The sequence below is a fragment of the Uloborus diversus genome, chromosome 4 (assembly GCF_026930045.1).
Source record: "Uloborus diversus isolate 005 chromosome 4, Udiv.v.3.1, whole genome shotgun sequence".
In the NCBI taxonomy this organism is placed as follows: domain Eukaryota; kingdom Metazoa; phylum Arthropoda; class Arachnida; order Araneae; family Uloboridae; genus Uloborus; species Uloborus diversus.
In genome coordinates, this window is record NC_072734.1 from 60,724,590 (window position 1) to 60,738,625 (window position 14,036).

At 33.9% G+C, this 14,036-nt stretch overlaps 1 protein-coding gene across 5 annotated transcripts in view; it reads left to right on the plus strand.

Annotated features, from left to right (window-relative positions):
* The window catches only part of LOC129221565 (probable serine/threonine-protein kinase kinX), a 131,087-nt gene extending 117,445 nt beyond the window's left edge, over positions 1-13,642 (plus strand). For 4 of the 5 annotated variants that reach the window (XM_054856063.1, XM_054856062.1, XM_054856065.1 and 1 more), the window contains 4 exons: positions 6,310-7,644; positions 8,285-8,427; positions 10,336-10,429; positions 12,210-13,642. In XM_054856063.1, coding sequence (XP_054712038.1) covers positions 6,310-7,644; positions 8,285-8,427; positions 10,336-10,429; positions 12,210-12,269 — 1,632 coding nt within the window. In that variant the 3' untranslated portion in view covers positions 12,270-13,642. The remainder of the gene's footprint in view (positions 1-6,309; positions 7,645-8,284; positions 8,428-10,335; positions 10,430-12,209) is intronic. The other variant, XM_054856064.1, reaches the window with a different exon arrangement.
* The last annotated feature ends 394 nt before the right edge of the window (positions 13,643-14,036 follow it).

A 14,036-nucleotide genomic window follows, 5' to 3' on the forward strand; every position in this document is an offset into this window, starting at 1 on the left:
CCCAGTATGGATTATGAAATATCTAGTGAAAACGCTAATTACGCCCCCAACGTCTATTGTTGTTCAACTCATTACTATAAGTAGTAACAACTTAAATTAATTATTTGCTTTTTTTTATTTCTAATGATTGACTTTGCTATTGAATAAAGAGCTATAAATTTTGTTTTAATCTGTTTGAGAATATTGGCAAATTTCTACTTAAACTAAAAAAGCTAAGCTTCCGTTTTTACTTTTTTCTATATCTAATATATATAGAAGCTATTGGATTCGTACAAATTTTCGAATTTTGACGGATTCGGACGTTTTGAGGTGTGCTGAGTCCATTTCGGAAAATGTCTGTCTGTGTGTGTCGCGTATGTGTGTGATAAGGTTTTTTGTGGCCGCTCTACAGCAAAAACTACCACATTAAATGGAACAAAATTTGGTACACATATGTGCCGCTATGTGAACTTGTGCCCGTTGGTTTTAAGCGTGCATTCCTCCAATGGGGGCGGAGCAATGGGACGTTTCTTGAGTTGTGCGTGACTGCTAGTCCCCAAGAAGTAACTGGCGGAATCAAACAAAATTTGGTCCATATGTTGCCCCTAACAGGTACAGGTGCTGATTCAGTTTTGGTGTCAATAGCTCAAACGGGGGTTGAGCTATAGAAAGTTTTTTGTCGTCAATTTTGACTGCTGTATCTCAAGAAATAGCGAACGGAATCAAACAAAAATTTATCGACAAGTATCCCTTAGAGGGTATAAGAGCTGATTCTATTTTGGCGTCAACAGCTGAAAAGGGGGCAGCGCAATCGAACGTTCTTTTTTTTCCATTGAGAGTGCCATATCTCAAGAAGTAATGCTACTACGTTCTAGATGAAATTTGGAATCAATGTGAATCCATATGTAAACGTTGGTTCACTTTTGGCGCCAATCGCTCCGTGAGGGGCTGATTTTTTTTTTCTTTTTGAGCAATTACGATTGCTAATTGTTTTCACTTGACCGTCCTTGGCGTTGTGGTTCCTTTTTCAACTCTACCATCCTCTGCAGCCGCGACTCCTCTCGGTAGCCGCTTCACCTGGTCGGTGGCGTCCATGTCCTACACACACACACGCACGCACATACACACACGCACCTTTACACTCACACGCAAACGTGCATACACACAGGTATACGCACACACACAAGCCTACACATTCACAACTGTACACATAAAACTGCCCAAGAAGAGGGACAGGAGCCGTTTCTTTAAACAAGTGAGTAGGGTAGTAACCAATCAGTAGGGTCCTGTCGCAACTTGTGATTGCGAAAAGCATAATTTGAATTCAAAATTTTAGAATTCAAATTAATTATAAACTTTAACAGTTTTTTTTTTTTTTTTTTTTTGTGAATAAAAATAGTTTTATAATTGCAACAATTCGCAACTCTAGAGCTCGAATACGCTATCTTGCGGTGGTTGACAATACTACCGAAAAAAGTAAAACATTCCATTCCACGTGTTTTCTTTGGGGTAAATTGCAGGCTTCAAACAGTTTATAGTGTAATGCAATTTCAGAAGAATAGAAAAGAAAGCTTCACGCAAACACGATGAAAAATTACTGTCGTTCACTAAGTGTCAAAGCAAGTTATTAGTTACGGCATTTGTTTGTTTTACTTTTTTCATCCGCCATTAGACAATGGCTACAGCGCCCGCTATAGTTTATTGGAGTAGCGAATAAGAAAAATAAATCATGATAGACTGTCGTCTGCGTATTTCGAGTGATTTTAATTGTCGGAAAATAACATAAATTTACATAGAGAGGCTGCGTCTTTGTTAAAACGGAGATGAAATTGAAGCCGGAATTATGGGATTCAGTGGTGCAATGATGGGTGGGGTTATGATAACATGATCGATTCTCGAGAATAGTTTTCACCAATCTCGCAAAGAGATCGAATAGCTGGCGGAATGGTTTGAATTTTAATTCATGTTTTAATCCAATTTCAAATACGTGCTTCATAAAATTACAAGATTATCTAAGTTTAAAATAACAACCAATTGAAATTCAGTGATGGAATGTTTTGTATCAAAATGTATCTCAAGATATTTAGCAAGAAGCTAAGGATCTTCAGATACAGCGGTGCAACTTCCAGCTTCAATTTCTTAGTATGGCGGGGCCTCTCTATGTAATTTCCTTACTCTATGGAAAATCAGAAAATCGCGATTATTTAAACTTTTTGACTAATGCCATCTTGTGTTTGTTAACAAATGAATGTTTGTAATTGAAGGGCCAAGGGGAAGAATGATCATAGTCCACCATGCTCAAATTTTCCTCATTACGTTTTTGAGCTTGAAATCTCGAATCGTTTCCAAGTTAGCCTCATTCTTCCCTGTTAAAACTTACTCGCTATGATGATTCTTGCCTGAATAATATTTCTCTCGAATGCTGTCTGTAATAATCGACGTGTTCCCATAGATTAACCCGGGGTTTTTTTTTAGAAAAATGGACTTTGATCGTGCTTCCCCGTAGCCCTTCAATTATTTTAAGCAAAGCTTTTAAAATTATTTTCAATTTTCATTCTTTGCTTTGCCGTTGATATAAATTGGGAATTGGGATGGTTGTTAAGTTTTGACGTGTGTAATTTTGTTTTTGTTGGGAATATTGTTTCCTCGTCAAGCATGGGGAGGTATTAGAATTATAAGAAAGATATAGAAAAAAGTTTCGTGATAGCCAACAACATACTAGTTTCAATATACATTTGAAAAGTTAACAGCAGTTTAACCTCTCGTTCAACTTCAAAACCATAAAAGTATTATGAAACTTTTAATGTGATTACTTATAATAGTTTTAATTTGAGAATTACCCGAAATTTTCAAAGAAAAGGAAATTACAATTAAAATTATCAAAAACGTTTGGAAAAAGACAATGGGGTTGTTTCCTTCAGTCAAAAGGACTACGACTTTTAATCACAGAAATTGATAAATAAGCAAAAAAAAAAAAATAAATAAAATAAAATAAAAAAATAACATGGACCCAGAAAATACTTTCATTTTCCGAACAGCTATTTTTTAAATTAATTTTTTAAAATGTCCAATTTTTCAAACAAGCGTGGTCTTTATAACTTCACAAATGATGTCCTTTGGCGCATCTTTCACCGCGTTTCCACGTAATGATAATCAAGAAGCGAATCAAAAATTGCCTTTACGCTTGCTATCAACCATATCGTTGTCAGTACACGTGAGTAAAGATGCGAATTAAATATTATGCTTTTCTGAATGGCAACAGTGGCATTTCATCATTTGTGATGTCATCGGCAGAAGGCATAAACAATGAAAGCGCACGAATTAAAGTAATTTTTTTTTAATATTAAACTTAGTCAAATTATTTTAAAAATGGTCGGATCCTATGTTTTTAAGCATGCTCTTTCAGAAAAAAAATACTTTTAAAATTTTGGAAATGACCCCATTATACTACAGAGCTGCCACTGGCAACTATTTGGAAGCAAAGGCGGCTATAGCAATTATTTTTGTTAAAATATGGGAAAAAACTTTTGGCCTTTTTTTTTTTGAAAATAAGTGGGAAAAATAAAAAGTATATACATTCATAATCAGAAATGCGTGGTGTTCATATTTTTTGTATTAAACGCTTCGTTTTTACGATCGTAATTTTCGTAAAGGGCTCGTTTTTGCGATCGCGATATTTGTAAAGGGTTAGATTTTGCTAATGCGGTTTTTGTCAACTGTTGTTTCTATTCCGAATAAATTTGAATAAAATTTTGCTTTTTGATTTTTTGTTGCCTTATAACGTTGATTTTTCGGAAAGGAGCGCTTGTTTCCTCGCGATCGAAAGAAAATATTGCGAATCTGCCGTTACTAGCGCTTCTTATGCAGTCAATCCTTTACTGTTGTCTTTAATTAACGTTGTGGCTATGTGAAATTATATCTGAACGTTTCAGTACTTGTTTCATTGGTTTCCATTTTAAACAATTGAATTCACTAAAGTGTAGATAATGTTTTTTTTTTCCAAATTTGTTTATGTAAAATTCTCGGAAATTTGCCTTGTGCATAGATCTATAGCCCCCTGCTTGGAGTGATCCCGCCTACATACCATGCAGCCAAAATATATATTTATCAAAGCACCATTGCGTTATTATAACATAACTGCTATTAAAAAGGGCGGGGGGGGGGGGGACCATTTTAGAATTGTTTTTTTTTTTTTTTTTTTTTCATGTGGCGACTGTTTTTATATACTGCTAAAGCAACTAATTTTAGTAGCCTGTTACGTAGCAATTTTCATAACTGCTTATAGAAACACTAATGCAATTTCATTGTTTGCCAAAAATGTATTTATACTTTCAACAGAAGGGCCCACTAGAAAGAAAGAGTCCAACGTTTGATGAAATTATGGTTACCTTGTGTTTTACTCACTCACTTTATGACAATCTAATCGTGGCCGCGACGCCCTTCAATTATTAATGAGTCGGAATATTTTTCTTTTTATCGCCGTGAGTCTAAAAGATCCGGTTAATGAGCTCATATCAATACTAAATGATAATTTATCATAGCATATTTTTGTAGGAAAATTAAAATTACTTTTATATTTGTATGAACCAAAGCACTTGTCTTGACTAGAGATAAGAATGGTCAAAAAATAAGTTTTTTTCCGATTTAAAATTTATTTTCACGTAAAAAAATTTCAAAATTTGAAATTTTCTAGCATAAAATATTGTACTCAGAAAGTTCTAACATTCACATTGTAATGTATTTTTGCTTCAAATATTTCTTAATATTCAGTTTCCCATGTGCAGGAATGTATTCACTATCTTTCTCACTAAAACTGTAACCGTATAACAGAACTGAATTATATCAATTGAAGGAAAGGATCTAGATTTTTTTTTATTATGTGCGGAAAATGTGTACTCACATTTGTATAAATGCAGGTAAAACTTCAAAAAAAAGAAAAAATCAAAATTTTCAATTTATTTAATAAAAAAATAACATTTAAAAATTTGACTAAATTATAAAAAAATCGCATCATTTGAAATAAATCGTTGAATGAATGATTTGACTAATTGAATAATTTTTGGTATTTTGAATTAGGAAAGCTATTGACATTTTTAAGGGAAACTTTTTGCAAAAACAAATGTTGAATCTGAAGAAGAAAAATTAGAAATATGGATTGCATATATTTTTGAGCGGTTAACACTTCATGCATTCTGAGAAAACATAACTATTAAAAAGCTGCATTTTTGTTTGTAGACAATAAATTTTCCCATTCCCCCCCCCCCCCCCCCCAAAAAAACCAGCCGCCTTAAAATTTCCGAAAATTGTACATCCCTAGTCATGACTAAGCTTTGTTTTATTTCTTGCAGTTAATATTCTTTATCCTTTGTATATCGTGGGGTTAATGCTACAAGTAGGTAACTACATTTTTTTCAGTTTTTTTTTTCCATACTGCTTCGAGGAAAACTGAATGTTTTTTTTCAAGATTTTTGGGGAATTTGAAAACTTGCCTTAAATGTTATAAAACTACAATTATAGAACCATTTATATATTCTATCCAACAAAAATGAAAGTCTATTTTTTTTCCCTCTAAATTTGTAGTTGTCTCCTGCATATTGTTTTTAATCTGAAAAAATCTCTAGCTTTAAAACGCATCTTCACAACAAAGTTTTTTTTATTCCTCAAATCCATTTAAGCTTCAAGTCTTCCTCATTTTCATTTTGCACTGTTGGCAGCCATGATGGATAGGTTCAGAACGTTAGTTGCTTCCTGTGGGTCTAGAATTGTACACAATGAGGGAGGTGTTAGAAAAGAAATGAATAATTGCCATGTAATGAATGTTTATGGGTTTATCAAAAAAAAAAAAATGCATGCATAAAATCGCTAGATTACCAAGGAAGTAATCATTATTAAGAAAATGGATAGTTGATAATTAACAAATAACGGGGGAAATCAATCGTCCTTGTGTATTTTTTTTAATTTTTTTTATTTATTTATTTTTTTCGAAAAAGATTTTTCACACTTATGCAATAACTTAAACATGTGCTTGAAATTTCCCAGAATGTTTCTTTATACAATTAGGCGAAAAAAATATGAAATTATCTTTTCCTTGAAGGTATTTTTATTTATTTTGTTGCAAAGATGACTGGAATTAAAAATGCTTTTCAAGCCAATTCACTTATTCCAGAAACTAAGTCGAGCCTTATTCATGTTATCTTCAAACATATTATCTTAAAACTCAAAAGTAGCATGAAGCAATTAACGGTTTGAAGGTAACAGCTTTATATCAGTGTGCACAGAGTTTTTGTACTTGCTTTCTCTGAAAAACTGACTTTCCTCTTACATTTTCAGGAAAAGAAAGAAGAAACAGCCCTAGCCAATGAAACAAAGACTCCTGAAGAAAATGGCGAAGCTCAAAAAGCAGAAACGGGCAGTGCAACTTCAAATGATGCTCCAACTGATATTGTCCAAGACAGTCCAGGAGCCGAATCGCCAAATGTTGCTGTGATTTCTGAAGTGCAGTCTCCGTCAAATCAGGCATCTCCAATCAATGAAGATGTGAAGCAACCAGAGGAACAAAAAACAGATTCTCCAGCTGCTGTTACTGAAGCTAAGATCGAAACTCCAGTCACAGAAAGTTCTACACAACAAGCAGAAGTTCCAGTCACTGAACAAAGTTCTGAAACTGCAATGGAAACAAAATCACCAGAAAGTTCAGAACCAGCTAAAGAGTTGCCTGTAGTTGAAGTCAAAGCTGAAACACCTGTAGCCGAAGTTAAAGTAGAATCACCTGCTGCAGAGGTTAAAGCAGCAACACCTGTAGAAACATCAAAAGCAGAAGCTCCAATTGAACCCCCGAAAGCAGAAACCCCTGTGGAACCCCCGAAAGCAGAAACCCCTGTAGAACCCCCGAAAGTAGAAACCTCTGCTGAACTGCCAAAAGCAGAAACTCCTGTTGAACCACCAAAAGTAGAGTCGCCAAAAACAGAAGCTCCTGTGGAGTCTTCAAGTGAACAGACAATGCAAGAACAACCAAAAGCAGAAACCCCTGTTGAAGAAGTCAAAGCAGAGACTGTTATAGAAGCACCAAAAGCAGAAACCCCTGTTGAAGAAGTCAAAGTAGAGGCTGTTGTAGAAGCGCCAAAAGCAGAAACCCCTGTTGAACAGAAAGTAGAAACGCCAGTGGAAGAACAAAAAGTAGAAACGCCAGTGGAAGAACAAAAAGTAGAAACGCCAGTGGAAGAACCGAAAATAGAAACTCCAGTAGAAGAACAGAAAGCAGAAACGCCTGTTGAAGAAAAAGCTGTGACACCTGTGGAAGAAGCAAAGGTTGAGACCCCTGTGGTGGAAACCAAGGTTGAAGCTGCCCCCGTAGAAGAAACCAAAGTTGAAACACCTGTAGAAGAGGCAAAGGTTGAGACCCCCATTGAAGAGGCCAAAGCTGAAACCCCTGTAGAAGAAGCAACGGTTGAGACCCCTGTTGAGGAAACAAAAGTGGAAACGCCTGTAGAAGAAACAAAGGTTAAGACTCCCGTAGAGGATTCTAAGGTTGAAACTCCCATAGAAGAATCTAAGCAACCAAGTCCTACGGAGGAAACCAAACCTGATGCTCCCATTGTTTCAGATAACCATACAAATGGTACAAATGGTATTGAAGAAAATGGAACAGAAATAATTCAAACAGAAGTAAGTATTTTTGCCATTGAGTACACCCATTCTTCACCACCTGCAGCCCTTTCTTTTCCAGGGCAATAAAAAAAATCCAGTATTGTTTGTTTAAAAAATATTTTAATTAAAAACATTAGCCAATGCTTTTACTTCGAAGGTTCTACAGAATCAGGTTCATTATACGATTGACTGTTGAGTTTTATATCATTTTACGATCATAAATTTTCTCGCTTATTATAATTTATAAAAGTTTTCAAAGTTTAAAAAAACTGCCTGCCAAGAAAAAAAAATTAAAACATTCCCTTGGCATGCTTCAGGCATTTTTAGAGCACAAATAAGTTTGAAGAAGTCTTATCTCAAAAGTTTTCTGTGAATCGTGACCATGGATTGTTCCATTCTGAAGCACAGAATCCCTTAATTTGTTAACTTAAAAATAAGTAAATCTTTTTCGTTGCATGCAAAAATTAGATATTTCGTCTTCAAAGAATACACACCAGGGAGGAATAGTATCTTCAAACCTTGATATTGGTGCTATATCAAGTAGTGCACTATCAATCTATTCATCAGATACTGGAAACTTATTCTCTTAGTAAATGTCCAAGAGTTTATTCCTGTTGTTTCTTTTTTCTCCCTTTCTTAGTTTTTCTATTAATTTTAGCAGCAACCAGACGTCATAATGAATGGGCAGGAAAATGGACTAACTGAAGTTCCGACCCTCATTGCCTGGAAAAATGGAGGTGAACAAGTTGTTGTTTCGGGTGATTTTAATGAATGGGGAGACAACTGCATGCTTAACAAGCAGTAAGTGTAAATGTGTTCTTCTTTTATTACTGTTTTTGTTGTAATTCATATGTGTCCTCGTGAAAGGACCCCTCAAATTTTTTAATGAACTAGCAAAGTTTTTTTTCTTTTCAGTTTTCTCATGTGATCGAGATTGCTTATTGATTTTACTTGGGGTCTGATAACATGATGGCATTAAAATTACCTACAGTGCATTCAAGGAGAATTGATAGTGGAAGTAAACAAAGAGGGTTGCTGTTTTGTGCCGACGTTTGCCTCACTTTCATGAATTACTCATTTCATTGGCAATTCTTTGCAGGGACATTTCGCTTATCTGATTGGCTCTGTTTTCGCCATCCTATCGCCAATCAGACAACAGAATTACCAAGTGTCCCATTGCTTCGTTTACTTCCATCAGTTTTCTCTGAATTCACTAGATAAGATCCTTAGATACGGTTATTATGAATGATTATTCTTTAAATCATGTTTTAATCCTAAGAATTTCTCATACCAAAGAAATTCAAATATGTTAACTTAGAATATGTGCTACATGTTCATTTTGTTTGCTTCAAAATAAAGAATTGTTTTTGTTTTTAAAGTACCTATATATTGCCTTTTTAACAGTATCCGTTTTTTAAAAATCAAATCGCGCCTATTCTTTAGTAGTGTTTTGCCAAAGCTTCCCCATCCTCCTTCATTTTCCCACCAACTTCCTACAAAATTGCAAGACTTCAGATTTTCCAAAGAAAACTAGCTTTTTGAAAGGTTGCCGTTGGTTCAAGTTTGGCAACACCTTCAAATCGGTCATTGACAATTTCCCACGTGTTTCCGTGTCCCCCCCCCCCCCCCCTTGCGCTCTTTGTATCTGTCAAAATTGATATTTAGAAGGTGTTAGAATTTATTCCTAAAATCGGACGCAAAATCTGTAGATTGAACATCGAATGAAGCAATATTTGTTTCTAACCTCTTCACTTCATTTAATTTTCTTTCCTCTGTTACTTTTTGAAATGTCCACTTGTAAGAATATTTGATTGGAATGATTGCAAATCAATTCTTAAATCACTTTAACACTTGCTTTACTGAAAATTATCAAGTAATGTCATTTTTGGAAAATTTTTGATCATAGACCTGATTACAATAATTTTCATGAACAGATATTGCTCATTTTTTAATATCCATAATTTCTTGGAAGTATTTTAGGTGAAAATCTTTTTGGGAAATATAGCTACATCAAACTTAGGATTCGCCTGAACGTGCGTTCTCACCCCTTCTCTGTGTGAGATTTCTATCTGTTTGCATCCTATAAATATTTCAACTGTTTTGAAAGTCTGAAATTAGTTTAAAATATGCTAAAACTGGGGGGGGGGGAGAGATTTGCGTTTTTATTTTAAATTCATTTACTTTTAGCTTGATTTTATATATTGCTCGTATGTGTTCTAAAAACAATGTACAGTTTCTTGAAATATCTGAAAATATTTGGTTTATTTATATCCTTTCATTTCGCTTGAGTTAAATTGGCATGTAATTTCGTGTGCAGAACTTTTAGAATCCGCTTCTGGTGAATTCTATTTCATGTAATGTAATTTTCCAAACAAACAAAAATAGTAAGCATATTAAGCCAAGTTACGATTGCTTTTTGCACACAAGGCTCTTTCCATCCAAAAAATTTTCCCAACAAAGTTCCTGTTAGTAAAAAGTATAACCGTCATTGCGCTATTATTTTTTAAAAAGAAGAAAGATGCATTCGATAGCTGCAGCAAAATTTCACCACATTAAAAATCTCCAAAATTTGACCCCAATGTCCATTAGGTTGCTGTAATTCAACGTTTATCTCCAAATTTGTTTGGTGAGATTTCACTGCTGTAATTGTTGAAAGTTTACCCTACATTGAGTGATTAAGATGAGACATTAATATGTTTTTCTTTTCAGGGATGGCATCTTTTCCACTAAACTAAAACTGTCCAAGGGTACACATCACCTGAAATTTTTAGTTGACGGAAACTGGACTGTTGATGATAGTCAGGTAACTTAAATTTTGTTTTTTTATTTCCTTTTAATTGACGACTAATTTATCAAAAGAGAGCTTATCCATTTTCCGAAATTGTTCAGAAGGTTAAAAAAACGAATTAGGCTAACAGAAAAATTATTCTATTATGTTTTCTGGGTACATAATTGAGCACAAAGGCAACGTCATTACATCTTTGAGTTCTCAGTAGAATAAAACAAACTTACGATCCAACTTCTGTTGATTGTTTTTACTAAACTGGTGGATACAAATATAGAACCTAAAATTTTTCATTTTCTTTTGATCCTAACTTAACTCAACTTTACTTTTTGTCATTAAAGCAAGGATGAATAATTGAAAAAATAATTCTAAATTCAATATGACTCATCAATTAAATTTAAAGAAAATCGTAATTTTATAAGTAAGTTTTTACATTCATCAAGGTTTCACGTTATGATTTAATATTAAACACAAAGGTAAGAAATTCTGTGATCACTTAAACCCCTGTCCTGGACCTCATGATGTAGTTGAGGCCGTGGTGGTCTAATCGACAAGGCATCAGATTTGTGACCGGAGGGTTCCGGGTTCGATCCTGGCCTGTCGAAGATCCACTGTCTTCATTATTGGTGACTGGGGAACGTTAAATATGCTCATGGTCACAAAGTCCTCCAAGTGAAACGATACTTCTGGGGGCGCTGGACCAGAGATTGCTCAGTTTTTGGTCTGGCTTAAAAAATTACAGCTGTCTTCTGGGTCCCATCCAACTGGTCAAACCATAAGTAGTGGTAGGTATGGGGAACCTGGAGTGAAAAGTGAAGTAGTAGTAGAAAATGCTGCAAATAATTTTGTTTTAATTTGTTTTCTGAAATCGAGATGGGCAAAGTCATTCTTTCTGATTCATTCATTTTCTAACTCCTTCATTTGAACGACTTTGTTCTTTTTTGAAAGAGTTACTCATGTGCATAAAAAATGTTTCACTGGATCAGGAATATTCTTCAAAGGAAAATGAGTAAAATTACTAAACAGTAAGAAAATATGCTAGTAAAAATTAAATAAAAAATAGGTTATTTAGATTAGCCGTATAGAGCAATTACAGTTCGTTTTGTAAAATATTTCTTGGTGACTGAGTGACGTTTAGGTAAGACTTGACATATGTTTTCATTTCAAAGGTCACAGGTTTGATTCCAAAAATGTACAAAATGAAATAATTAAGTTTTATTATTAAAAAAAAATGTTGATGTGACGGAAGAAAATTTCTTTAAAAAATCACCAAATACCATGCTCTAAAACATTTTCAGTGTTAAAAAGAAAATACAAAAAATGAACATGCATGAAATATTTATTTTTAAAATCTTTTATTTCTAAATATCTTATGACCAAGTACAATAATGTCACAAATGAAAAGAAAAAAATTTTTTTTTTGAATGTGCATAAAATGAAAGCTATTAATAAATAAATTATTTAAAAAAAAATATATTATTGAAAAGAACCACCATTCAGACCATTCATTTTTTAGATCGTGCTGCTCCGTTCATTTTAAGGAGTCTGTTTTGCTTTCTGAACGACACTGTATTCTGAACTAAGTTGGGCTATTCGACAAAGACTATTGGCAGTCATGCCAAAGTCTAGCCTAGGTTAAACGAAAAAGAAAAGAAATAATCAGTCCACTACACCACTTGAAATATGACATTTCAGACATGTCATGATCTGTCAATGGGTCAAAATTGTATTGAATTTGTAGCCAAATTTTTCAAAAGTTTGTTGAGAGACTAATTTAGTTTGTTTCCTTTTCTTGCAGCCCACTGTGGAACTGGACGGCCATGGCCAAGTGAATGTGCTAACTGTTCAAGCTGAATAAGATGAGTTGCGGGTGTAAATTTATCGCAAAACTGAAATTGGCCAACTGACTGGAACAATTCATCTCTTACATGCTACACTTATTCAGAAAATTTTCGCTTGCGAAGGGAGGCCGTAAAAAAAAAAAAGTTCCCCCTAGACCTCCAACTGCAACAAATTTTCTGACTGGACTTCAGGTTGTGATCTCGTGAGACGAGATTCCTCTTCCACAAAGACTTTATCACAACCCCGACGGCAGTTTGTGGCACACCGAATAGAAAATGGTTTTCCTTAAAATGTTATTGTAGTGTTGTGTAGTTCTATATAGGATGTGCATGTGCTAGTTTGTATCGGAATCGTTTCCATTTTCATCAACCGAAAGAGAACAAATTCAAGAACTTGTCACAGCATCATTGAAGGTTATGAGGAAAGTACTTTGTTGCGATGAATTTGGAACAGATGGACTTTTTAAACTTTAATTTGAAAGTGAATATTAATGTTTTAACTACTTATTGTATAAAGTTAATTAAATCAGAATGAAAAAAACCCCCTAGCATCACAAATGTTGTGACAATATCTATACAGCATCTATCTGAAAAATGCTTGGTCCATCCTTTATGGTCAATCATGGTTTATAGATGTCGTCACAATCTGGTGTGTTGCTAAGGTAACGATTAAACCTCATAATTATTTTTTAATTTGGTATTAAAACTGTTGGAGTTTTCACATTTGTGAATTTATAGTTGATGACTACGTTAAAAATTATCAAGTTTTGAGGTAATCTAATGATTGTGATACCTATATCTACCTAATGTTTGGAAAATCAAATTACATTCAAATGGGATGGTGGAAGTGACACAATTTTACCAATTTTTCTTAAGAAAAGCCAATGTTTTAACTCTTTTATGAAAAGTTGCCAAACATTTACACCAACTTTTATATCTTTAAATAGTTTGTACAATGTCTGTGTCAAATCATCAATATGTATTAAATGAGTTTAAACATTTCTTTACGTCTGGCTCTTTTTAACCAGTGTTTACAAATAGGTAGTGCCTTTTATAGAAAAAAAAACAATGTGCTACTTCTTTCGAGATCTTTAAAACCTTTTTATGACATATTGCAAATGTTGGGTGCTGAATTTCATATCATGCTTATATTTTAATAATTTTCCCCAAAATTTTTATTCATATATTAAGTGGAAAATGTTTCAGTTCTAGTCAAAAAGGAAAATAATAAGATCAGCCTGTAATGGAACAAACTAAATTGGAGTATACTATTTTGAAATTGAGTTGATAACATTTTCTATGGAAATTTCTATTCCTTAACTATTATGTCCCATCATGTTAACATTTTGTACTGCAAACTGCTTTTTCAAATAAACTTTTCTAAGGACCATTTCTTGTTTCAATTATTTTTGCAATTATAAACCAGTCTCGTGCATTTCAATCTGAAATAAAAAAAAATTGCCTGAAACAAAAAACACTTAGCTATGTAGAAATTTCCACTTGTGCCGTTTTCTAAAACTGTATACAATAAAACTTTTCTGTGGCTCGAAAAAGCGAGGACGTCTTCAGGAGATCTTCTAAGGACAAAAAATCAAAAAGAACAAATGTAGATTTATATCTATTGATATTTTTGATAATGTTACGTGAAATGCCGAACTCCCTTCCCCCAAAATTTTTTAAGGATGTCGGAAATATGTTTGACAGCTGGAATTAGTGTTGCGAGTGAAGCTGCTCGAAGCTAGAGCTAGTTTAAAACATGTGAAAGATCCACTATGAGTCAACGA